Source organism: Macaca mulatta, chromosome 13, assembly GCF_049350105.2.
Source record: "Macaca mulatta isolate MMU2019108-1 chromosome 13, T2T-MMU8v2.0, whole genome shotgun sequence".
In the NCBI taxonomy this organism is placed as follows: domain Eukaryota; kingdom Metazoa; phylum Chordata; class Mammalia; order Primates; family Cercopithecidae; genus Macaca; species Macaca mulatta.
In genome coordinates, this window is record NC_133418.1 from 113,368,578 (window position 1) to 113,395,883 (window position 27,306).

The 27,306-nt window shown below is 43.0% G+C and overlaps 1 protein-coding gene across 4 annotated transcripts; it reads left to right on the forward strand.

Annotated features, from left to right (window-relative positions):
- The first annotated feature begins 3,298 nt into the window (after positions 1-3,298).
- E2F6 (E2F transcription factor 6) lies at positions 3,299-22,933 on the forward strand. 4 transcript variants are annotated; one of them, XR_013402376.1, is made up of 7 exons: positions 3,299-3,685; positions 10,852-10,906; positions 14,379-14,595; positions 16,328-16,483; positions 18,013-18,131; positions 20,436-20,583; positions 21,708-22,933. XR_013402376.1 is itself a non-coding variant. In NM_001266655.1 (7 exon segments), coding segments are annotated over 7 exon segments (846 nt in total). In that variant the 5' UTR covers positions 3,320-3,577; the 3' UTR covers positions 21,755-22,162.
- The last annotated feature ends 4,373 nt before the right edge of the window (positions 22,934-27,306 follow it).

Below are 27,306 nucleotides of genomic sequence, written 5' to 3' on the forward strand. Positions count from 1 at the left end.
CCTTCTCACTATAATAACTGGACTCAATGATATCTACAACTTTAGTTTCTTCACTTGTGCTATCCAACATGGTACCACTAGTTATGTGGCTATTTAAATCACAAATTAAATTAAATTAAATTGAAATTCACTTCCTCAGACACGCCAGTCATATTTCAGGTGCCAATGGCCACACGTGGCAGCAGCCACCATATGGAACAATGCGGAACATTTCCATCATCACAGAAAGACCTAGTGGATACAGTCATTTCCTCACAGACCTCTGGAGAGGACATTTTCAAGTAGAAGGGAAGCAAAGTATCCTCTGACATATGAGGCCTTTCAGGATTGCTCAAGCACACCTGTGCACTTGGCCTCATATTTCAGCCCTAACTTTAAAAACGATCCCTGGAAGTATCGTCTTCAGCCCTAACTGGAAAGTCCCAAAGCCCATGCCCCATTCTGCCCTAGCGCCATTCTGCCCCAGGAAGCACACACAAAAACAGGGCTAGAACTGGGAAATACTAGAATTTCTGTGCTGGGAACTGTGACTGTATACCAATGTAAGGCCATGGTGGACAAAGCCACGGATAGTCCCCATGCAACCTGGAACAAAGTTCTCTGAGCCTCTGTACCCTCTTCTATATTCCTTTTTTTTTTTTTTTTTTTTTTTTTTTTGAGACAGGGTCTCGCTCTGTCACCCAGGCTGGAGTGCAGTGGCATCATCTTGGTTCACTGCAACTTCTACCTCCGAAGTTCAAGCGATTCTCTTGCCTCAGCCTCCTGAGTAGCTGGGATTACAGGTGCCTGCCACCACACCTGGCTAATTTTTGTATTTATAGAAGAGACAGGGTTTCACCACGTTGGTCAGGCTAGTCTCAAACTCCTGACCTCAAGTGATTCTCCTGCCTCAGCCTCCCAAAGTGCTGAGATTACAGTCATGAGCCACCACGCCCAGCCTTCTACAAAGTATTCTTGAAATAGCTACCTCACAGGCAAATGTGGAAAAGCACCTGTAGTTTACAACTAATTCAGTTATTATTTTTTCTTCGTCTGCTCTGCTGCTATTGTGTGTTAGACATACTCTAATTTAGTACTTATGCTTTCTGCTTATGTGTCTCCACCAGGCTAGTAGCCCCTGGAACACAAGGTAAGGCCCCATCAGATTCAGTTCTTCCCTCAACACCTACCCTACTGCTCGGCCCATGAGAGATGCTCAAAAAAATGTGCAAAAGATTATGTCTTGAGGAAAAGCCAGGTCACAGGCACAATAAGTATGAAGATTGTGCCATTTCCCCGACTCTCCCCAGCTCTGTGCTCATGCTCTTTCTTTAGCCTGGACCACTTGCTACCCCATCCTGATCCACACCCCACCTTTACTTGTCCAACCCCATCTCTGGTTGTAGAGAATCTAGTCGTCCTTCAATAATCTTCCTAAAGATCTGAATGCCAAATTAATTAATCAGTTGTGGAGTCAAAGCCTGCCTCTACCACTGCCTACGTAGGACCCTGAGTAAATTTTTGTAATCCTGCTGATCTTAATTTCGCTGATCTGCAAATTGGGCAGAAAAATAACTATCTTTCAGTTTTGATATGAGATTTACATAAGCAAATGTACGTGGAATGCCAAACACATAGCAGATGCTGAATAAATGCCTTAAAATGGCCATTTCTAATGACTCTGGGAAATTCTTCATTCTGTAACAATATGCAGTCTTCTCGAGATCTCCGCTATGTTCTCTTTTTTTCTAGTTTATTTAGCAAACGTTAACAGAGCATGTTTTATTTGCCAGACACTGTGCTAGATGACAGAGATACAAAGATTAGAAGCCAGGCATGGTGTCTCAAGCCTATAACTCCAGCACCTTGGGAGGTTGAGGCAGGAGGATTGCTTAAGGTAAGGAGTTCAAAAAATAATAATACATTTTAAAAAATTAGCCGGGCATAGTGGCATGCACCAGTACTCTTAGCTACGTGGGAGTCTTAACTGGGAGACCACTTGAGACCAGGAGTTTGATGCTACAGTGAATTATGACCATGCCACTGCCCTCCAGCCTGGGTAATGGGGAAAAAAAAAGATTAGAGACCTCTGACATCATAGTCTAGTGGGGAGCCAGCTTCTTCAGGGATTTCTCCCTACCTCACCTCGCCCACCTCAGGCTGTGTAGAAACCCCCAGTCTAACCGGTTGTTTCCCTCCAACTCTGTACACACCACGGTGTGTTACCTTTTTATTTCAAACATGTGCTGGCCTCTGTTCTAATCACAGCAACCTGTATCCATTAATCCATTTAATCCTCACAACAACCTTATCAGGTAAGTATTGTCATTATTCGCATTTTCCAAATAAGGAAACTGAGGCACAGGCAGATTAAGTAACTGGCTTAATAAGGTCTTCTGGTTTATAAGTAGGAGCCAGGATTTGAAAACACACCTCTGGCTCCAGCTTAATTAACATGCTCTGTTTACTTATCTGTCCCCACTGAAATTGGAGGTTGAACCTGTGGCATATCCAAATGAGTAAGTATCGCCTGTGCTCACCCCAATATCTGACACTATAGGTCCACGATAACTCATTCATCAAACAGGAAGGAGGGAGGAAGGAAGGAAGGAAGGAAGGCAGGAAGGAAGGAAGGCAGGAAGGAAGGAAAGAAGGCAGGCAGGCAGAAGTAAAACGATACCACAATGGTTTGGTTGCTCACATTTACTAAGCATCAACACTGACCCGCCTGTAAGATGTGCTAACAGAGCTCAGGAATAAATGAAGGCCGGGCGTGGTAGCTCATGCCTATAATCCCAGCACTTGGGAGGCCAAGGTGGGAGGATGGCTTGAGCCCCAGAGTTCAAGACCAGTCGGTGCAATATACTGAGACTCTGCCTCTACTAAAATTAAAATTAAAAATTAGCCGGGCGCAGTGGCGCGCGCCTGTAGTCCCAGCTACTTGGGAGGCTGAGGTGGGAGGATCGCTTGAGCCTAAGAATTCGAGGCTGCAGTGAGCCCTGACCACGCCACTGCACTCCAGCCTGGGCGACAAAAAAAAAAAAAATTAAAATTAAAAAAAGGAATAAATGAACATCTTTGCGGCTGAGAGCTTTCAGTTATCACCGTCGAGAATTCCAGGCGAGCGCTGCGTTTTCCCAGCTGCCTGTTTTCTCTCACCCCCGTTCCCTTCCTCTGGAATCCGGCTCCACCTCTTCCTTTTCCTTTGCCAGCCTCTCCGTGGATTCCGCGGTCCGGGTTTCCCGGGCGCCAGCCGCCGGGAGAGGATCAGTGCGTGGGAGCGCTCCGGCCGCGGCGGGCATGCGCAGAGGGGGGCGGTACACTGCGCATGCGGAAAAATGGCGGGCCGGGCTACTTGAGAGCCGCGGGTTTACCTCCTCCTTTCCCGTCTTCGTCGGGAGTTCCCGGGCACGTGAGGCAGTGCCGCGTTTGCTGGCGGGTGGGACGGCCTAGCCGGGCGGGGCCTTGGAGGACGCCGCGGATCCGTCAGTTTCTGGGCCCTTGGAAATCGGCGCGTGGGGGGCGGTGATCGAGCTGCGCGCGAGAGGGCGGGAGAGCTCGCGGGGTGCGAGGGGAGCGGGACGCCCGGCCGGGCAGCATGAGTCAGCAGCGGCCGGCGAGGAAGTTGCCCAGTCTCCTCCTGGACCCCGCGGAGGAGACGGTTCGCCGTCGGTGCCGAGACCCCATCAACGTGGAGGGACTGCTGGTAAGCTCCGGGACGGGAGGGGGACGGGCGGGGGTCTCCCAAAGCTGGCCCCCTCCTCCCCGCGCCGCCGCCAACCCCGCTGGCCGTCGTCTCGGTCGTCTGCTCCCCCTGGGCCAGGCGCTGCCCATCACGTGCTGCGAAACTGCGCTCTCCCGCCTTCTGCTTTCAGCATCTGTTCACAGACGTGGTGTCAGTCTTCTGGACTTTTACATCGGAACTTCAGGGCACTGTTGGAGAAAATTGCTCAACTTTGCATTGGAAAGGCCATGTTTTTCTCCTTCAGTGGACTCTAGCTGTATCTCTGCAACCTATCATTTGTTCTTCTACCTTCTCTCTCTTCTGCTCTACTGCAGCCGTTTAAAACCTTGTCCACGCTTTATATTTACCACGCCACAGCTCCCATTCATAAAATTATCTCCCCACCTGTTTGACGGAGAAAATGGTTAGGAGATTTGGCTCCCTTTCCCACAAAGACTGATTTCTTCTACTCTTGTTCTGGACCAGATACTGTATTCCCCGGTTCTCAAGGTCCTTAACAAATGCGTTCTTTTCCATTCCTCCCGTATTTTCTTTTTCTTTTTTTGAGATGGAGTTTTTACTCTTGTTCCCCAGGCTGGAGTGCAATGGCACGATCTCAGCTCACTGCAACCGCCGCCTCCCAGGTTCAAGCGATTCTTCTGCTTCAGCCTCCCATGTAGCTGGGATCACAGTCATGCGCCACCACACCCAGCTAATTTTGTATTTATAGTAGAGACGGGATTTCACCGTGTTGGCCAAGCTGGTCTCGAACTCCTGACGACCTCAGGTGATCCACCCGCCTCGGCCTCCCAAAGTGATGGGATTACAAGGCGTGAGCCACCGAGCCCGGCCTCTCCCCATATTTTCAATTTCTCTGCTGCTTTCTTCCTATAACTAGTAGTAATTAAACATTTTCCCAAGTCATTATGCCTGGTCCCCATACCAAATAGTTTGTGATTATTGTCTCATTTAATTTCTCACAGCAGTGTTTTATAATAGTAAAAGACTATTATTCTTGTTTTACGGTTGCCAAAACAGACCTGGAGATGCATGTAATGCCGGCTTGCCTGTGGCTAGATAGTAAGTGGAGAAACTTGGGTTGAACCTCCAAATGTCTAACTCCAGATGATAAATTCTTGACTACTAAAACCACATTCTCAATCCATCCCCATCTTAAAAGATCCCTCCCTTAATTCCATATCCCTTGCCATCTACTGTCTCTCTTCCCCTTCACAGCTAAACTTCTTGAAAAAGTTATTTACACTCACTCTTTCCACTTGATCGTCTCATTATCAGCCAACCCACTGCTGGGGACCCCTATCCTCAGCACACTTGTGAGACCATTCTAACCAGGGTCACCGACAATCTCGTCAATTCCAGCAGCTGTTGTAGTTTTGACACAAAACTACTTGTGTTGGAAACTCTCCCTTGAGTTTCCTTGACATTGATGTTCCATCTGCTTCTCTGGGCTCTCCTTGTCCTCATCCTCTTCCCAGTCCTTCATTTTTTTTTCCCCCGAGACAGGATCTCACTCTGTCACCCTGGCTGGAGTGCAGTGGCACATCCTGGCTCACTGCAGCCTTGACCTCCCAGGCTCAAGTGATTCTTCTGCCTCCACCTCTCTAGTAGCTGGGACCACAGGCACATGCCACAAGGCCTGGCTAATTTTTTTATTTTTAGATATGGAAGTCTTCCTGCGTGGCCCAGGCTGGTCTTGAACTCCTGGGCTCAAGCTGTCCTCTCACCTCAGTTTCCCAAAGTGCTGGGATTACAGGTGTGAGCCACCGTGGCTGGCCACATGTTGATGATATTCAGGGTTCTCTTCTGCTGTCTCTACACATTCTTCTTAGGGGAGTTCATTCTCTCCTCCCATGACTTATGTTACCGTCTACATTTGATCCTTGAACGACTCAGGGTTTGGGGCACCAAATCACATGAAATTCAAAATCTGAATATAACTTTGATTCCCCCAAAACTTTACTGTTTCCTGGAAGCCTTACTGATACTGTAAACAGTTGATTAACACATATTTTGTATTTACATGTATTAGTTAGTGTATTCTTATAATAAAGTAGCTAAAGAAAACGTTATTAAGAAAATCATAAATAAGAGAAAGTCCTACTCATTCAGGGGAATTAGATGATCGTAAAGGTCTTCATCCTTGTCTTCACACTGAGTAGGCTGATGAAGAGGAGTAAGAGGAGGAGTTGGTTTTGCTCTCTAAGTTGTGGCAGGGGGTAAAGAAAATTGGCATCTAAGTGGACCCACACAGTTCAAACCTGTGTTGTTTGAGGATCAGCTGTATATTGGTACCATCTGTATTGGTCGTCTTAATATTTGAGAATTTGATAAAAACTCTAAGCTCACTGTGGAAAAACCACTTAGTTTGCATGCAATATCAGCAGATACATCGCTTGAAATCTTAGACATACATTTCTGGTATTTTCAGTTACCATATCGTAATTCCCAAATCTATAAATCTCCCTCAGGGTTTTCCAGCTGTCTACTAGACCTTCCTACTTAGGTTTCCAACTCCTATTAGTCCCCCCTCATCTGAGGTTTCACTTTTCTTGATTTCATTTAACCTGTGGTCCCCCAAACTATTAAAATGAAAATTCCAGAAATAATTCATCAGTTTTAAAATGCTTGCCATTCTCCATAGTGTGATGAAATCTCGAGCTGTCAAGTACCACCCAGCACCTGAATCTTCCTTTGTCCAGAGTTCCCATGCTGTCATTGCACCCTGGCCTTAGTCGCTTAGTAGCTGATTGTTGATTATCAGACCAACTGTCACAGTGCTTGTGTTAAGTAGCCCTTATTTTACTCAGTAATGGCCCTGAAGCACAGGAGTAGTGATGCTGGCAGTTCCAGTATGCCAAAGAGAATTGATGAAGTGCTTCAAGTGAAAAGATCTAAGTTCTTGACTTAGTAAGGAAAGAAAAAAATCTTATTCTGAGGTTGCTAAGATCTACAGTATATTTTGAGAGGCCACCTTCACATAACTTTCATTGTAGTATATTGCTATAATTGTTATATTTAATTATTCGCTGTTAATATCTTACTATGCCCGATTTATAAATTAAATGTTATCACAAGTATGTATGTATACGAAAAAAATTGTATATATGGGGGTTGGTACTGTTGGCGGTTTTAGGCATCCACTGGGGGTCTTGGAATGTAGCTCCCAAGGATAAGGGTGGACTACTGTATATTCAGAATTGAATTTATTACTCTATTGGTCAGGGTTCTGCAGAGAGACAGACCAATACTAATACAGATTTTGGTACCAGGAATGGTTCTAGGGGAACAGAATTTTAAAGGTGAGTTTCCTTAATTGGGGTTTTTGGAATTGGTTCTTTAATCTGATTAGAACTTAAAAATGCTAAGACCTCTACTTCTAGTAGTAGAGAGAGCACTGGAAGCCATGACACAAACTGTTTATAGATATGCAAAATAAATGCCTTTGACATTCTAATTCACCACATATAAGAGGCAAAGAATTTAGTGACGCTGTATGTGATATTTTCAAACATTTTTGGAAAAACAAGGATTATAATGACATTGGTTGGTTGCTCCTAGTGTCTTTGGACAAAGTGATGAAAGAAAAGGATGAGCTCAGGGATTCAGTTTCATGGCTGGAGTTCCACATAAATGACTTAAAAGTTTCTAAGTGTGCCCTAGGTTAGAATCTTCTGTCCTGTAGCCATAGGGCTGAAATTGCTGAAAATCAAACACAAGCCTTCATCATGCAACTGCCAAATTAAAATGAAAGTTGAACTCCTGGCCAGGCATGGTGGCTCATGCCTGTAATCCCAGCGCTTTGGGAGGCCGAGGCGGGTGGATCACCTGAGGTCAGGAGTTCAAGACCAGCCTGGCTAATGTGGTGAAACCCCGTTTGTACCAAAAATACAAAAAATGAGCCGGGCTTGGTGGCGCGTGCCTGTAATCGCAGCTACTCGGGAGGCTGAGGCAGAAGAATCACTTGAACCACCCAGGAGGTGGAGGTTGCAGTGAACCGAGATTGCGCCATTACACTCCAGCTTGGGCAATAAGAGCGAAACTCCGTCTCAAAAATAAATAAATAAATAAAATAGAAAGTTGAACTCTCTTAGCCTCACAGAGCATCTACTGTTGAAGTAAGGGTATTGGTTGGGAAAGAGTGGGGTTTGGATGGGATCATGTGGGAAGATGAGGCTGGACACATTGAGCCCGTAAATTCTGATGAGTCTTGTTTGCCAGAGGGGCAGTAGCGGTTCCACCTACAGTGGTGTCATCCTTTCCACCCCTGTCTAAGGAGATTAATTCTGCATTGCCTGTGGAGATAGTAGTGGCCTCCTCTGAAACAGTTCCTGGGCAGGACAATGCTGATTCTCATCGGGACCCACCCCACCGCCCCTCTTTGCTTCTAGACCTATTACTAAACCCAAGTCCCAGCAGGCCCCTAAAGGTGAGGTGCAAAGTATGACTGACTCCACTTCTGGTACCAAATCTGTATTAGTTTTCTCTGGAGAGACAGAACCAATAGGATATATATACAGTCATGTGCCATATAATAATTGGGTCAGCGGTGGATCACATATACAGAGGTGGTCCTGTAAGATTATAATGGAGCTGAAAAATTTCTGTCACCTAGTGACACTATGTTGGCCAGGCTGGTCTCGAACTCCTGACTTCATGATCCGCGCCCCACCCCCCACCCCCTGCTTCCCAAAGTCCTGAGATTATAGGCATGAGCTACCGCGCCCGGCCTTACCATCTTTCTATCTATATGTCTGTAGATGATGTCTGCCCCTGAGGAGCAATAGTACTGTTGTGATTCCTCCAAGATAAAGAGATAGTGTTTTTATATTCGAAGAGAAAAAAACCAAATGAATGCTGTTGGAGACTGTTTTCCCACATACATCAATATCGCCAGTATGTAATGGAACTGCATTAATAGCAAAGAGTAGGGAAAACAAAGCCATCTTTTTTCATGTTATGCCTGATTGAGGTGTTACTTCTGTACCAACCTGTGATCCACTGTCTAGATGAGATGGGTAGGGAGATGTGGAGCAGAGAAGACGTCCTAGAATGCATAGCTAGTGAGGCAGCCTCTTTGGGAGCCAGTAAGTACAGTATGTAAGTCATGGGCCTGCTGCTCTGAATTAAGAACGGGAACCTCTGCAGCACGGCCCATCTGAGCATATATATTATGATTTAGGATATTTGTGTATGTGTGCTTCAAATCAATGTGATAAGGATGGATTTTTTTTTTTCATTCAAGAGTCTTGCTACAATAGCTGGCCCCTGTCTCATACTATTAGCAGAGGGGTTAAATGTAAAAATAACAATGGCAGTTGGTCGCACTTGTCTAATGTCTGACTTTGGTAGGACTGCTTCAGAGTTTCACTGTTGGATACCATGTTTGCAAGTCACTCAGCACTGTTTGAGAGAGCTGGCCAGACCTGGTCCCTGCTCTCAAGGCCAGCATTCCCAGCTCCAGTGTTGCATGCCCTAGCAGGTCTACATGTTCAATTCTAACAACTAAGTTATTTACAGTGGGATTCTGTCTCCATGGGAGTGTTCCATATCGGGTTAATTTGTTAATAGATGCTATCATCTTGTCATGGATGATAAGAAAATCGTTGTGCCAAGGATATTGTTAACACCAGTATAAACAAAGAGCCTCTTAACTGCTCACCTTGCCTTTGGGCTTCCTCATTTCCCAGTCCTTTTGCCATGTTGCTGCCATACTTATATTTCTAAACCATTTACTTAATTATGTCCTAGTCTGGTTCAGAAACCTTTGGTAATTCTCTACTGGTTATGACATGAAGTCCAAACTCTTTAGCATTAGTTTTATGTGGTGCCATCATGACCTCCCAGCTTCAAAGTCAAGTCACTTTCACACTGGCCGCTTCAGTGGGTTCCCAGAAACATGCCGTGCCATATACATCTTCACACCTTTGTTCGTTTCCGGTACCACAATCCTGTCTTTTTTCTTCTCTCCCCACAGTTGTTTATTCAGGCAAATCTGACTTGCTGGGCAAGGCTTACCTGAGGGCTGCCTTCACCATGTATCTTTCTGTGATTTCCCTGTCTGGGTGCATCCCTAGTACTACTATTGATTCTCTTCTTAGAGTACCTATGAATTTACTTGCCCCAGTTTTGCTTTATGGCCAGTTTTTTCTTAGATAAGAGCTAAACCTGATGACAGCCCTTCTGGAGGCACATTAACATTGATGTTACTAGGAGTTTCTGTTTATAGGCTTTCGTTTTAAGGTTTGGTTTCATTTTATTTATTTTTTACAAAAAAACAATTCCTAAATGTTACTACCAGTTTTATGCAAACTTTCAGAGCCTCTAAATAGCTGGTAAAATGGTGAGCATTGATAATGGCGCTTCTGCTAATTTCCTGGTTGTTTCAGGAAATTAAAAGAAGAAACTTTTTATCTAATGCAAAAGTTTCTAATTACCCACAGCGTGCATTGTTTTCCATTGTTAGAAATGCTGCTGTTTTACATTAATTATAGTGGGAACACATAGCTGCCTATGAAAGCTTGTGAGCAAATTTTTGGGAACTGCATATACTTTTAATAATAGCAAGGAGTGAGCATGTGTTGGTTGAGATAGATCTTCTATCTCTACTAAGCTTTACCAAGTCAGGGACAGTGTCGTAGTGCTCTTCATGTTCCTTTTATCCTCAGTACCTGATGTATTCAGTAATTACTATATTTTGTGTGTGTGTGAATGGTTTTTTTGTTTTTTTGTTTTTTTTTTTTTGAGACAGAGTCTTGCTCTGTTGCCCAGGCTGGAGTGCAATGGCATGATCTTGGCTCACTGCAACCTCCTAGATTCAAGCGATTCTCTTGCCACAGCCTCCCAAGTAGCTGGGATTATAGGTGCCCGCCACCACGCCTGGCTAGTTTTTGTATTTTTAGTAGAGATGGGGTTTCACCATGTTGGCCAGGCTGGTCTCGAACTCCTGACCTCAGGTGATGCACCTGCCTCGGCCTCCCAAAGTGCTGGGATTACAGGCGTGAGCCACCGTGCCTGGCCAGTAATTATCACATTCATATTCTCAGACCTTTATACTATTGAGTAAAATGCTATTTGTTTGCATTGTTGTTTTAAAATCACTAAGTTAAATTTTTTATCTTTTTTTTCAGCCATCAAAAATAAGGATTAATTTAGAAGATAATGTACAATATGTGTCCATGAGAAGTAAGTTGATTCCTGAATAGGTTTTAGGTTTTGTTAGTTTGAACTTCATATGATTAAAATGATTTGTGTAAGTGTATGAGTTGATGAGAAACTGAAATAAAATGTGTTATTTGTACACTGAAATGTAAAGTTTCAAGGTTTAGTAACAACTCCTGAGGTTATGGGTTGAATAATGTGCACAAATGCCAATTTGTTCTCCATAGAACAGTCTATATTTAAGGCTGTTTTCTCAGAATTCCTCCTGGGAGAGAAATGTACTCTTTCCTTCTTGTCCCTTATCTTAGGTTAATGTTTAGGGTGTCTGTTAGAGGAGATAGGATGTAAATGGCTCTAGTTCCCTCTTCTGGAAGTTTTCATGATAGACTGCCCCACCTCAGCCTCCTAATCTCAGTGGATAGATAGTGCAAGTCAGTGTGAATCTTAGAAATGCTAACCCTTAGTTTTTCCTCAGTGCCTGCCACAGTGTCACCCATAGTTGGTCACTGAGTTTGGTCAGCTTCACCTTTGATGTGTTTCTTGCGTCTGTCCCATACCAACAATTTATAATAATATCTAACATTTATTGAGCTCATACAGTGCCTGGCACTGTATTAAGCTCTCTGCATGGATTGTCACAACGACCCTTCAAAATACAGGTGCGGATTAGAATTCTTACTTTATAAAGGCCCAGAGAGGCTGAGTGACTTGCTCAGAGTCAGGGTTGAATCTTGCCTCTCTGGCGCAAGAGCCCAGAGTCTTTACCACATTGAATTGCTTCTCCTCGTTCAGGGTCTGACTTCCTCTGTAGCTGAAGTTGCTGGGTGTCCTTCTGAGAAGGCAGTCAGTGTCCAGGCTCTCCAGCCTGGGTGCTAGAAAACTCCAGGGGGATTTGTCTAATACAGAAATGGGGTTGTTATATCATCCAACCTAAGTTCTTCAGTGACACTCTTTTACGTGTAGAGAAAACCCTGATTCCTCGTATATTTGATTTTAAGTGTTTGTATTACATTCATAAGCCACTTCATATTAAAAGAAACTAGGCAGTAGAGAATGGGTAGACGGAGCAGACCAGGCCATTGTAGCTGTTTCTTGCTTAACGCCGCAGCCTCTTCTTCCAGCATGCTGCCGCCCTCCTCCACAGCTCAAGCTACACCACCTGTGGTCCCCGAAGCACCGCAGGTTCTCTAAGGCTGCTTTGTCTTCTGAGGTGTGGTTCCCTCTCCCTCACTTCAGCCCCTCACCCTCTGTCAGAGTGGGCAGACACTGCCCATTTGCCTTCCTGTTCCCTGTGCCCAGTGTACTCCCATCAAGAGGCCTTCCCAGTTTCCCCCTGCAGTGAAGGTTTGATTTCGTGCTATCGGGTGACTTTGAATACCTCTCTTAGCACTTACCTCAGTACGTGCTGAGCAGTACATATCAAAATTCCTTAAAAATGTCCAGTTAAGGGGACATACAATAATTTCACAACAAAAAGATTCGTTGAAATATTAAGAATTCCTTATTAGACTACGGAGTTGCTTTGGTGTGAAGACCTCTGTAATCCTATTCATATCCCTTCAGCAACTGTCACGTTTTTGGTGTTTCGTTATACGTGTTCTTTATAAAATAACATCATAGAAATATACTTATCCTGAGCATGTAAGACCATGCCTTGTTAATAATTACTATAATTAAATATATGCTTTTTAAAGTTAGAATTTCTCATTTGTAATCTTCTTGAGTTTGTTGTAGAATTGTGACCTTCTACTTCCAATTAAAAATCCTTTTAAATTCCTAATTTACCCCTATTTAATCTTAAGTGTAGGAATGGGCTCCAGAGAGAAGACATTTATATTATGAAATATGTACCTTTGTTCCTGAAGTAACCGCCAGTGGTCTTTAAACTAAATGTGACATTGTGGAGGTTCTGAGTAAGGACATTTCTGGCTGAAGGTAGGATGGACATTTCTTTGAGGCATACTGACTGTGGTGTGCTGTGGAAGTAGAGAAAAAGAAAGTCATATATTCCACACCAGAGTGACAAAGTTATTTTAGAAATTATTTTTTCTGCAAACCAAGCCATAAGAACTTTTTCTTAGTATCAAATTGGAAAAGATGACAAGATACTTAGTTCTGGCAAGCGTGTGAGATGAGGTCCGTGTATGCCGCATAGAATGGATAGAACCCACAACCTGCAGAGCTGTTTAGCAGTACATATCAAAATTCCTTAAAAGTGTCCAGTTAAGGGGACATACAGTAATTTCGCAACAAAAAGATTCGTTGAAATATTAAGCAAAATCGTAAAGTTGGAGATAGTCTGAATTTCTAATATTGGGATAAATAGCAAATACTGCATACAGTTAAGCATACAGCCATTAAGAATAATGTTGAAATACATTTGTTGACATGTCAGGATGTTCACAATATTGTGTTAAAAGAACATGTTGCAAAATTGCATGGTCCTGTTTTTGTTTTTAAAAACTATATATATGATTGACACACAAGTGTGAGTGTGTTAGAGGGGTGTGTGTGTGTATGAAAACCCAAGCCATAGTAGGTGAGTGAGGGAATTAAAGGGATTTTTTATCATTTGTCTATCCGTTACATTAATACAGAGTAGTGAATATTTTTAAAAATAGAGATAGTGGGCCGGGCGCGGTGGCTCAAACACCTGTAATCCCAGTACTTTGGGACGCTGAGGCGGGTGGATCACAAGGTCAGGAGTTCAAGGCCAGCCTGGCCAATATGGTGAAACCCTGTCCCTACTAAAAACACAAAACAATTAGCCGGGCGTGGTGGTGCACGCCTGTAATCCCAGCTACTCCGGAGGCTGAGGCAGGAGAATTACTTGAACTCAGGAGGCGGAGGTTGCAGTGAGCCAGGATCGCGCCACTGCACTCCAGCTCCAGCCTGGGCGACAGAGTGAGACTCTGTCTGAAAAAAAAAAAAAAAAGAAAAGAAAAAATAGAGATACCACTGTTGGCCGAGGTATGTCATCATTGCCTTAATAGAAGACTAGTTTGAGCTCTTTCAAAACATTGGTCAGACAACTTACACTATGACATGGATAGAGTCATTAAAAGGGGACAAAAAGCCAGTTCTCTGCCTTTGCTTAGTAAAGAATTCCTTCACTTGAAGACCAAATGAGAAATTTAATTTTAAAAACCATGTGTAATTCTATTCCTGAGAGTGGTATGGATGCAAATGTAATCTCACTGCTTTGTCTGAGAAGATGCTGTAGACTTGTAAAAGTCCACATGCTCAGTGGACACTGGTTGCATATTTCAAATACTCCTTTATTTAAATTTAAAGCCTTTGTTTAGAGCCAGGATAGGCCAGTGAATTTTTTCTCCAATTTAAGAGATTTATTTCATAGAAACCAGCTTTGATTTGGTCAATGTGTAGGGATTTCTGTAGATGTCTGCTCTCTGATCAAGAGGAAACAGATGATTTTTTAAAATGAGTTGAGAAATGTTATTTAAAGTTTTACAAATATGTTTATTTTGTTTCCCAGAAGCTCTAAAAGTGAAGAGACCTCGTTTTGATGTATCACTGGTTTATTTAACTCGAAAATTTATGGATCTTGTCAGATCTGCTCCTGGGGGTATTCTTGACTTAAACAAGGTTGCAACGAAACTGGGAGTCCGCAAGCGGAGAGTGTATGACATCACCAATGTCTTAGATGGAATCGACCTCGTTGAAAAGAAATCCAAGAACCATATTCGATGGATGTGAGTTGCTTTCAAACTTTTCATGGCTTTTTTTCTTTCTCATCAAGTGACAATTCCGTGCTTAAACTAGATAGTAGCAATGTTTTGACAATAGAAAACAAAGGTACAACTTCTTGTTAGGAGAGAATTCTGTAAAATTTTCTCGCATCATCCTGGAGAGTACATACATTTTTTAAAAAGTATTTCCTCAGTTCCAGTTGATTACTGATATTGGGAAAATCTGTGAAGGTTGTAAAACAGTGGTTTTCACACGGCCGTGTAGTAAACACCTAGAGGCTTACTGCCTCTGGAGGTGTAATTCGGTAGATCTGAGGGAAAGCAGGAAAGTACATTCTCAACAGGTAGCCCAGGAGATTATGACGTAGCGAGGTGTTTGAAACACTGCCCTGAATATTAAAAGAAAAATCAGACAGTGTCTAAAAGGCAGTTGCTAAAGACTTGACATGATGAGGAGGAATCCAATGGAAAGGGAAGCTGAAGACTGGCATAGATAAAGGTATCTGTGCGTGCACACATAAGAAGAAAGCTGTTAGAATAGGCAAGTATTTTGGGACAGGGAGAAATCGTTGCAGCAAATAAGTACATAGTGACCTCTCAGGCAAATGCAAACCTACCAAGAAAGACTGTAAAATGATCCTAAATAATTAACGTAGTTATTAGAGGAAAGGGATTCATAAAGGAGGTCATTTTTTCAATAGTATGGAAGTATAGGTTGAATTCTAATTTGAGCATGTTTACTAAAAAACACTTTAGGAGTTTGTATCGGCATGCATTGTGAATCACTAATTAGAATCAGATTTGAAAACTGCCAGGTGAAAGATAGAGGCAAGAACCTTTCCCTATTTATTTTCCATTAAGATTGAAAGGAAAAAATGAAAATCAGTTGTTGCCTGGTCATCATATTGGAGTAGGCACTAATTACTAAGGAAAATATGTATATCTTTTTTTTTTTTCTTTTGAGAGGGAGTCTTGCTCTGTCACCCAGGCTGGAGTGCAGTGACATAATCTTAGCTCACTGCAACCTCCACCTCCTGGGTTCAAGCGATTCTCCCACCTCAACCTCCCCAGTAGCTGGGATTACAGGCGCACACCACCACCCCTGGCTAATTTTTGTATTTTTAGTAGAGACGGGGTTTCACCATGTTGGCCAGGCTGGTCTCGAACTCCTGACCTCAGGTGATCCACCTGCCTCAGCCTCCCAAAGTGCTGGGATTACAGGCGTGAGCCCCATGCCTGGCCTGAAAATAATGTCTTTTTTAAAATGATGAATAGAATCATTATATTCAGATAGAATGTGTACACTAGGGAAAAATACAGACTCATCACATTTTAGCAGAGGAACTGTCATTTAGCCAACACTTTGTTTTCATATGTAGGAACTCAAGTACTGTAAGATTATAACTTATCAGAAGCTATGTTGTAAGGACTAGGACTGAGGCTGAAGCTAGGTGTTATTGACTCTTAGTTCAGTGCCCTTTTGCTTTCTTAGGCTGTCTCTGCTGTTATTAATTTCTGTTAGGTTGTAATGTATTTTTTTTTTTGAAAAAGACTGTATAAGATGAAGAACTATAAATGTATGTACAGAAGGAATAATGGCTGTCTAGAACGAAGATAGCAGAAGTTAAAAGTCCCTAGTTTCTATTGTTGTGGAAAACACTTATGGTAATCATTTGGAGAAGTTCCAGTAACCTAACTTGAAATTCCTTTGTGGTGATTTTTTTTTCTTTTAAAGAGGATCTGATCTTAGCAATTTTGGAGCAGTTCCCCAACAAAAGAAGCTGCAAGAGGAACTTTCTGACTTATCAGCAATGGAAGATGCTTTGGATGAGTTAATTAAGGATTGTGCTCAGCAGCTGTTTGAGTTAACAGATGACAAAGAAAATGAAAGATATCCTTTAAGTCTATACCTTTCTAAAATTTCTGCTTCCAAAACAGATTACTTAAGTAGTAGAATCAGCTTGGGGACTTAATTTATATATTTAAGATATAAAATTAGACCATTAAAAGTTAAAGTAATACAAAATTAGCCAGGCATCATGGCAGGCACCCGTAATCCCAGCTCCTTGGGGGGCTAAGGCAGGAGAATAGCTTGAGCCTGGAAAGCAGAGGTTACCGTGAGCCGAGATGGCGCCATTGCACTCCAGCCTGGGCAACAAGAGCAAAACTCCGTCTCAAAAAAAAAAAAATAATAAGTAAAAGTTGGTAGTAATATAGCCTCAAACGTACACAAATGGTAGGTTTTTTAACTTCTGTGTGGCGTTTCTTAGATTAAATTCTGGATGATGACCTCAGGGGTACAGTACCAAACCAAGGTTGATGGTACCACTTAAAATAGGAGAGTATTCATTTTTATAGTCTGAATACTATAAGGAAAATAAAATATTTGTTGGCTTTTGTGAAGTTCATGTTTTTCCTAGAAATGTGTGAACAGAAGTTGATTTCCGAAACAGTGAATTGCCATTGAAGAGGTGCTTAAACTCCCGTTTGTGTCCACAGAAGCATGTTGTTGCTTAATAGCAGTGTTGCCTTGAAACTCAATGTCTCAGGGAGCTGGGGGGTGGGGCTGGGGGAACCTTGTCTTTGGTACTGACCTCCTGGGTGTCTTAGACCTGTATGCTGTGCTGTGCTGTGCTGTTCCCTGTGGCACCCTTTGTGAGGGGCTCACTGATTCTGAGCTATCCCATACCCCAGATTTACTTAAAACTCTCTACAGCAGTCAAAAACCTCTATTCCTACAGTACAGTTACTGGAAGGAAAAGAAAAAAATAAGCACCAACATTACTGCAGCCAATCAGAGAAAAAAAAAATGTTAGAGAAACCCAATAAATCACTCAATTGGTAAAATTTGAGGCAACACAGTGAAACAAGACGAAAAAGATTCAGGTAATGAGATGGAAAATAATTTTGGATAAAGTAATATCGCACATGATATTCTTGAGAAACTTAATCTCCAAGTCGTTTATGCCTTTTTATAGATTTTTTTCCATCTTTCATTTTGGGGGATTCTTGTCAAAGCCCTGAATGTTTTTTCTCAAAGTTATAGTAAGATCTAGCTTACTATAACTGAAAAGGGAATAGGATGAAAATTTGAATTTCTTCATGTGGTATATTTGTGTTAGGGACTCAGACTTTATTAATATTTTTCTCCAGAAATTGCCATCATAATCATAATAGTACAGCTTAAATTCTTTAGGTTGAGTTGTAAATATTGTAAAATGCTTTATTAAAAGCTTAATTTTATATGAATAATAAAGATTATCAATGGAATAATTTTTTTACTACTTTCCTTAATGCTGAACTTGTATCTCATAAAAACTAAAGACATTCTAACATTACCCTTGCGTTACTGAATTACTAGAGATAAATTACTTCCCCAATAAACAGCATTCTGTGTAGAAATCCTTGACTGGGTTTTACACTAGCATATGTGACCTATCAAGACATTCATAGCATTCAGGCCTTCCATGAACAGATCGTCATTGCAGTTAAAGCTCCAGCAGAAACCAGATTGGATGTTCCAGCTCCCAGAGAAGTAGGTAACCCTGCATTTTTAAAAGGATTTAAAGAGGGATGAGGGCCGACTGCTTAGGCTGTGATTTATTGCAGTCATACTTAAGAGCCATTGTGTGCATGTGCACTCTACATCCGCTGCTGCTGAAGGCACTTCACACATTTTAACTTGCTTCAACTAACACAAGTCAAGTAGTCATTATTATCTTAAAGATGAGGAACCGAGAGCTCACAAAGATGAGTTAACTTTTTCAGGATCACCAGAATTCAAACCCAGTTAGTGTGGCTTCATAGTTTGTTTTTCACTATTGTACTGCAGTGCTTCTTAGAAGAATCACCAAGAATTGGCCCATCTTAAAGTTGCAAAAGTAAGGTCTGCTCTCAACGAAGGCACTGGGGAGTTAACAAACTCATGAAAGACTGATGAATAAACCAGAACACTAGGTTCTGAATTTAAAATGGAAAAGCAGGATTTCTGTGTCAATGAACATATTTTTGTCAGCTGCCAGCTGCTCGGTGCATTTTTTCCCTCGCAGGAAAGTTTGCATTGAAAGATAATTGCAGCAGAAGGCTGCTTGATGAGGACGGAATCAGAACCAAGGAATGTGGCCATTCTTGGGCCACATCCTCAAGACTGACAGCCTTGATAGACTCATCGGTGCTCATAGTACAGTCCTCTGCATTGCCCTGGGGGTTTGCCTCCTGCCTAGCGAGGAATGTTTTCTTGACCCGTTTTTCCTTTTGTCCCCAGCAGACCACTGTTCAAGTGAGCCCTGTATTACTCGACAGTGTATGGGTTAAGGGCCGGCTTTCATTTAACTCAGTCACACTCAAATTAGATTTCTTGGTGATGTTTCCTAGTTGTTTTATTTTTAAGAAAGAAACCGCTAATCAACACATCTTTACTTTGGGGCATAATAATTCATTCTGCAGAGACTAATGGATTTTTGGCTTTTCCCCTATGCAATGAGCTGCTTCAGACTGTAATTGCTAAATCTGGCTGAGCCTTTGATCATACCTGAGGCTTCTTTTAGAGTCCCATTTAAAGTCTCTGCACATGGGCCCTCTTGGCCAGAGCCTGACCGTGAAGATCTGGGGACCTAGTGTGGTGGTTGGCAAACTGGCCTTAAGGTCAGATCCGGCCTGCTCCTTGTTCTTAGAAATAATTTTATTAGGACACAGCCACGTGCACATTTGTTTACATATTGTCTCTGGCTGCTTTCATACTATAGTGGCAGAGTTAAGAGGTTGTGACAGGGATAGTGTGACTCGCAAAGCCAAAAGTATTTACCATCTCACCCTTTATGGGAAGTTTGACAACACCTAATTTAGTGGAATGTGAAGTCCTCAGCTGCCTACCAGTTGAGAGTGACATTGGTTCCTTTTATCGTTTAGAAATATCTACTGAATTGTACAGGATTTATCATTCAAACCAGATGTGACCTGGCATTCTAGAAGCTGAGCACAGATGTTCTCCAGCCCACTTGTCGGGTACCAGGAAGTCATAGCAAGGACGACAAGTGAGGCTCTGAGATGTCTGAGAGGCTGCATCTCCCCAGACTCACCCTGGTGTAACATCGCAGTGAGGTGTGGAGTGGGAGGGAGCAGTGGTGTCTGTGAGTCTAGCCGAGGCCTAACTGCATTAAAGGGGAGAAAACAGACTTTGTTACAGTTGAGGCAGCTCCCAGTTAAAGCAATCATTTATAACTGGAGCTGTTCCTTAAGAATTTAGCATAATTCCCAGTAGAAGCATTTAAGTTGCCTGATATCTTATGGAAAAAGTATTTTGATTAATCCTGGGGAAATTTGAAATCAAAGGATGTAAAAATCATGCTGAGTTGTTAATAGCCCTTTATAAATAATCTTTACAATTTTTTTGATGTTTTACTTGAGGTATATTTTGATCTTTTCCTGTGCTTTCAACTGGACAAAAGAATGGCCCTTCCATTATCTCAGGATCTGTTCATTGGTCTGGAAATCCAAGCACATATTTATCCTGTGAGACTAGGGTATTCTAGAGTTCTTTGTCATCAAAACACTTTTTGACTCGAGTACGGCCTCCTTGAAGGGTCAGCTCCTGAGTAGAAAAAGGCTCTTGAGTACTGAGGTTTTCCCATGATAGCTCTTGAGGTTTTCCCATGATAGCTCTGAAGCCATTACTGCAGGATCAAGCGTAACTGTCTTCAGCGTGTGAGTTGGCCAGTGCTTTAATGTGACTACAGCAATGGTGATTTTTTTCAAATGTCTCTTGAAATTCTTGCAGTTTTAGTGAGTGAAAAAATACGGTTTATTATTTCATTCATCTTGACGATTCCTGTGTCCTTTGCTAGGACTCTATCACAGTGCACATAAGGAGCACCAACGGACCTATCGATGTCTATTTGTGTGAAGTGGAGCAGGGTCAGACTGGTAGCAAAAGGTCTGAAGGAGTCGGAACCTCTTCATCTGAGAGCACTCATGCAGAAGGCCCTGAGGAAGGTAAATATACCAGTGATTCTGGCAGTATTTTAAATAAGCACATATAATGTTGTTAATGTGTATTATGGCCTTAAGATATTTTTACTCTTCCTATCCACAAAAACATAAGTAAAAAATTACAACATAATTCTTACTGTAGTTGAGAATATTTCTGTGAGCGTTACAGTTAAATTTCTGTAGTTTTGATAGCAGTGGAGACTTAGAATTCTGTTTGGTCCCATGGTGGTACCAGCTTGCGATGGTCTCCGAATAGGGCAGGCTTTCAGTCAAACAGCAGCTCCACTCAGCCAAAGAGCCTGCCCATGACCCGGCCGGGAGACTTCCCCTTCTGCACATCTTGGAGAAGGGAAAGGTCTAGACCTGCTTGACCCAGGCAGTCACACACCCGCTCAACTCAGCGAACAGCCCACTCCACAAGAGTCAGTCCTCAGTTGCACTTTTCTAAGGACGTTGCCTTTGGACCCACCTGGCCAGAGCAGTGACTCCATCTCACCTCGGAGCCCAGCTTGCAGCACTGCCCAACAGCAGATCCCAAATAGTGGAATTGCCTGAGCAGGGGGCCAGCATCCTGTGACCACCGACATCCGAACAAAGACCCAGCCAACTGGAGAACCGGCCTGGGCAGAAGCCATCACAGTGCCCAGCCAGCAGGCCACCGACATCTGAACAAAGACCCAGCCAACTGGAGAACTCAACAAGCACTGCGGGCCAGGGTGGTCTTCAGCTGGCCCTTGCAGAGCCACAGGCTGGACCAATAGGAAGCTTTCACTGACAGAGAATACCTGTAATGACCAGAAGAGGGGGCTGTTGCCCGCACACAGACAACAGCACAAAGACACAAGGATTAAAGACTGGGGGAATCATGGGGGCTCCGAAAGAAACTAGTAAAGCCCTAATAAGGGAAGGCTTCCTCCATTCTCGGACGGGTGCTTTCAGGTACAAGTTCAAGTTCCGGTTTATTCGTGAGAGACTGAAAAAATTAGCCTTATGCCATTAACCTGAGAATGCGTGTTCTTGACCAGGCATCTTCAGGGTTTTCTGAAGTAGTCGGATTGTGTATTCTTTTACATATTTGCCTGTCAAACCTTCACTTAGGTGAATTTCTCTCTCGTGTTCTTTTTCAGAAGAAAATCCTCAGCAAAGTGAAGAATTGCTTGAAGTAAGCAACTGATGGCATTTGAGAATTTGTGTATTACTGAGTTTTTTGGGAACATCTTTGTGGAGAATTATGCGTCAAATTTGATTCTCAGAGCAATAAATTATCCATGAAGTGCTCTCGTTCTCAGTAGCGGCATCATGGCCAGTAGTGTCTTTGAGGAGTTCGCCACTTAGATTACTGAGTAATTGTGGTTTCCACATTTGAAAACAAGTCCTTTTATAATTATTCACTGCTTTTTGTCAGTGAAATAGACATCTTGCCTCCTGAAGTAGTTTCATCACAGAGTGTCATGAAAACAGACAGTCGGGCTGAAATGGACAGTTCTTTGTGGACTCTACCCTTCCCTTCAAGGAGTATGTCATATATCACAGAAGAAATTGCCTTACACTGGTTCATGTTTGCAGTTACTGTTGTACATTGGATAGATGTACACACGTATTTAAATGTGATGTCTTTGTATATATCTGTATAATGTTTCGATTACTTACAAAATACGTCTGAGTGACACTTTTCCCCTTGTACAGCCAAAATAATGTATATATGGAAAGTGACAGACAAATTCTCTAATTTCTTTGGTATCTATAACTTATTAGAATCCTCTGGATGAGGGTTAGAAGAGAGTTTTTCCAAACTTCTACATGTAGAAGTATCATAAATGTGCTACACATTTATGTTTGTGGATTTAATTAAAGTATTTTAATATGGTTTTCAATGCTGAAATTGGAGTCAGATACTTCTTGGTTTTAAGCTATCTACCTACTTGCTGTCTCCCAGCAGCCTGGTGGCATGCCCAGTGTTTTGGGGGGCAGGGATAGAAGTGCCATCAGGAAATAGCTGAATCCATTGTGAAATATGAATTCAGTCATGGTGATCATTGGAAACTCTTTTAAGGTTTTTGCAAGTAGATTTTGTAATGTTTGTGTATGCAGCCTTGCTGTTCAGTCAGTCAAAGGGGTTTTACTTACGACAAGTTGTACCTTGCCCTCTCTCCAGCTCTACTCCCACATTTTCACGTACGTAGCTATTTCTACCTCATTGGGTAAGTCATTTACCACTCTGTGCCTCAGTTTACTCTGTAGTTTACCATTAGACTGTGAGCTCCTTGAGGGACTTTGTCATAATCACTGTTATATCCCAGTGCCTCACACCATGCCTGACCCTTAAGAAGTGCTCAATAAATGTTTGAACAAATAAGTGAGTGGAGTGAGTGAATTGTAAAATCAGACTAATAGTATTTGGTTTGTCTATCATACAAGATTCCTGTATCGTTTGAATTCAGATTGTGAACCTTGTTTTTAAAGAAATGAAGCAACTTCAAATTCAGACTGTGTTTAAAAAGATTTAAAATCAGAATCCAAAATCAAAGTATTAAAAAATAATGCTGAGTGTTTAGGATTCACATACCTCTGAGCTCCAGTGGCTTTTGCCAGTCCTGTCCCTCTGCTGAGCACCAGCGCCTTCCTGCAGCGGTCCTGCCGGCGGGTTTCTGTGCACCTGGGGATAGAATATGCTCTTCACTCGGTGGTTAGCCCCAGTGCTTTTCCTCCCTCTGTTTTATTGTTTGAAATTAGCCAAAGAAAAGCTGCAGGGGGCGCTGCTGATCATCATCGGACCGGTTGGTCATGCTGTGTGACAGAATTGGGAATACAGGAGGAAGAGCAAGCCTAGGGTAAACAATAGGCTGGGACATGCTTGATGAAAGCAAGAGTTTCGGCAGGTCGCTGTGTGTATGTAGGTGAGGTGCTCAGTAGAAAAGTCTGAGCTGTATAGTAGGTCGGACAGATGTCAGTTTAGAGGTGGTAGTTTAAACCGCAAGAGTAGGAGGGGTCATCTGAAGAGTACAGCAGGTCCAAGGGTATCTGTATTTAAGGAGAAATACAGAAGAAAAAATCTCCTGAGAAGGAATAATGGGGTGGTTCGGGAGGGAGAAGGCAGTGTCCCAAAAAACCAACAAAGGTTTTACCAAAGGTAATGCCATCATTTCTGAGCAGCAGTTCCTTACTTGTGAAAATGTGACAGATGTTCTCCTTTACAAATTGTTCTGAAGGTAAAATGAGATCATGTAAACGAAAATCCTTTGTAGATTACAGATGTGTGTTATAAATGAAGTATCTCTCGAGTCACTCCATCTTCTGGCGTTTGGTCTCTGATTTTTTAAAACGGATAAAATAAGCATCCCATGAACTCGTTTCTGGGCCCTTCCTCCTCACTAACCCTAACCTTTCCAACCTCACTGAGCCACCTCTGAGTGCACCGCTTCTTCCTTCAGAAACCTTGAGTGATCCGTGTTTCCTTCAGGCTGAAGTGCAGACTCTGGATATAGAAGAGCCCCAGCCTCGCTTTCCAATCTTGCCTTGGGACCTGCCTTGCGGACCTTCACCTCAATAAATCGGTCTCATCACTACCTGAAGCACACAGTGAACTTTCCCATCTCCCTGCCTTTGCTCTTATCCTATTCTCTTCCTGTTCTCTGTGTTTCAAAATCACATCCTATTCTGGACCTGGTGTCACCCGTGCCTCCCCTTTACTCCTACCCTGCATGCAGTTTACACACAGCACGCAGGTGGCCATCTTCCTTCCTCGTAAGTTGCTGTGGCTAATTTCCCAGCTGCCATTCCATGTTGTCAGAGTGTAAGGTCATGTCTTAATATGTATTTATCATATTAATATAGTGTTCAAGTATGATAGGGTTTGGCTGTGTCCCCACCCAATCTCATTTTGAATTGTTTTCCCATAATCCCCATGTGTCATGGGAAGGACCAGGTGGAGATAATTGAATCTTGGGAGTAGTTTCCCTGCATCCTGTTCTCGTAAGTTCTCACGAGATCTAATGGTTTAATAGGGGCTTTTCCCTTTGCTCGGCTCTTCTTCTCCCTCCTGCCACCATATGAAGAAAGACGTATTTGCTTCCTCTTCCACCATCATTGTAAGTTTCCTGAGCCAGCCATGCTGAACTGTGAGTCAATTAAATCTGTTTCCTTTACAAATTACCCAGTCTTGGGTATGTCTTTATTAGCATTGTGAAAATGGACTAATACAGTAAATTAGTACCACAGAGAGTGGTGCACTGCTGTAAAGATACCCGAAAATGTGGAAGCAACTTTGGAACTGAGTAACAGGCAGAGGTTGGAACAGTTTGGAGGGTTCAGAAGAAGACAGGAAGATGTGGGAAACATTTAGAACCTCCTAGAGACTTGTTGAATAGCTTTGACAAATTGCTGATAGTGATAAGGACAGTGAAGTCCAGGCTGAGGTGGTCAAGATGGAGATGAAGAACCTATTGGAAACTGGAGTAAAGGTCACTCTTGCTATGCAAAGAGACTGGCAGCATTTTGCCCCTGCCCTAGAGATCCATGGAACTTTGAGAGAGATGATTTTTAGGGTATCTGGCGGAAGAAATTTCTAAGCAGCAAAGTGTTTGAGAGGAAGCAGGGCACAAAAGTTTGGCAAATTTTGCAACCTGATGATGGGATAGAAAAGAAAACTCCATTATCTGGGGAGAAATTTAAGCTGGCTGCAGAAATTGCATAAGTAATGAGTCAAATGTTAATCACCGAGAGAATGGGCAAGATGTCTCCAGGGCATGTCAGAGACCTTCTAGCAGCCTCTCCTATCACAAACCTGGGAGCCTACGAGGGGCCCCCCTGCTCTATGCTGCATTGGGACATGTTGCCCTGCATCCTAGCTTCTTCAGCTCCAGCCTTGGCTAAAAGGGGCCAACATAAAACTCAGACTGTTGTTTCAGAGGGTGCAAGCCCCAAACCTTGGTGGCTTACATGTGGTGTTGGGCCTGAGTGCACAGAAGTCAAGAATTAAGGTTTGGGAACCTCTGCCTAGATTTCAGAGGATGTGTGGAAACATCTGGATGTCCAGGCAGAAGTTTGCTCTCTGGAGAACTTCTGCTAGGGCAGTGTAGAAGGGAAATACGGAGTTAGATCCCCCACACAGAGTTCTGACTGGGGTACTGCCTGGTGGAGCTGTGAGAACAGGGCCACCATCCTCTAGACCCCAGAATGGTAGTCTTGCCCTGTGCACCCTGAAAAGTTGCAGACACTCAACATCAGCCTGTGAAAGCAACCCAGATGGGGATGGGGTGTACCCTGCAAAGCCACAGGGGTGGAGCTGCTCAACGCCTTGGGAACCCACCTCTTGCATCAACATGACCTGGATGGGAGACATGGAGTCACAGGAGATCATTTTGGAACTTTAAAGTTTAATGATTGCCGTATTGGATTTCGGACTTGCATGGCACCCATAGCCCCTTTGTTTTGGCCAATTTCTCCCATTTGGCATGGGTATATTTACCCAATCCCTGTACCTCCACTGTATCTAGGAAGTAACTAACTTGCTTTTGATTTTACAGGCCCATGGGTAGAAGGGACTTGCCTTGTCTGAGATGAGACTTTGGACTTGGACTTTTGAGTTAATGCTGGAGTGAGCTAAGACTTTGGGGGACTTTTGGAAGGGCATGGTTGTGTTTTGAATTATGAGGACATGAGATTTGGGAGGGGCCAGGGACAAAATGATATGATTTGGCTGTGTCCCCACTGCAATCTCATCTTGAATTATAGTTCCCATAATCCCCATGTGTTGTGGGAGGGACCAGGTGGAGAAAATTGAGGCTGTTTCCTCCATCCTGTTCTCGTGATAGTAAGTTCTCACAAGATCCAACGGTTTTATAAGGGGCTTCCCCTTGGATCGGCTCTCATTCTTCTCTCTCCTGCCGCCATGTGAAGAAGGACGTGTTTGCTTCCCCTTCCACCATGATTGTAAGTTTCCTGAGGCCTCCTCAGCCATGCTGAACTGTGAGGCAATTAAACCTCTTTCCTTTATAAATTATCCAGTCTTAGGTATGTCTTTATTAGCAGCATGAGAATGGACTGATACAATGTTCAGTAAGTTGTTACTAGTTGATAAGTGACCTGACTACATCATTCGACCCAACTCCCAAGAATTTTTTTTTTTTTTTTTGAAACAGAGTCTCGCTCTGTCACCCAGGCTGGAGTGCAGTGGTGTGATCTCAGCTCACTGCAACCTCCACCTCCCAGGTTCAAGCGATTCTCATGCCTCAGTCTCCAGAGTAGCTGGGATTTCAGGCATGGACCACCACACCTGGCTAATTTTTGTATTTTTTTAAATAGAGGTGGGGTTTTACCACGTTGGCCAGGCTGGTCTCGAACTCCTGACCTCAAGTGATCTGCCTGCCTCAGCCTCCCAAAGTGCTGGGATTACAGATGACTTCAATAACCAACAAACAAACTGAATTTGTAATGAAAGAAAAAATGATTACCAAATTAGCATTTTGCTAAAAGTTATACCCCATCTGACTAATTGTCCTTTGCCTCAGCAAAAGATAAGCCCCCCTGTGCTGTTGTTGTCTAGAGGAAGGCTTTAAACTTGAGACAGCTATGACTCCTTTTGTGCCTCCCTTTTGACGGTTTTGGCCCCAGGGATGCATGTATTGGCTGGAGTTAAGTGAATGCCCAAGGCTAGCAAGTGAATGATGGTGCCACTGAGGGCTTGAGGGCCTTAGGACATAACTAGCGTTTCACTTTCATACATGA

Bases quoted from the DNA above. Each gene is read 5' to 3' on its own strand.
- E2F6 (XM_015111696.3), top strand. From the start codon at position 14,441: ATGGATCTTGTCAGATCTGCTCCTGGGGGTATTCTTGACTTAAACAAG. The intron at 18,128-20,435 runs GTAGGTAACCCT...GTCCTTTGCTAG, and splicing joins ATGTTCCAGCTCCCAGAGAA to GACTCTATCACAGTGCACAT. The intron at 20,584-21,707 runs GTAAATATACCA...GTTCTTTTTCAG, and splicing joins TGCAGAAGGCCCTGAGGAAG to AAGAAAATCCTCAGCAAAGT.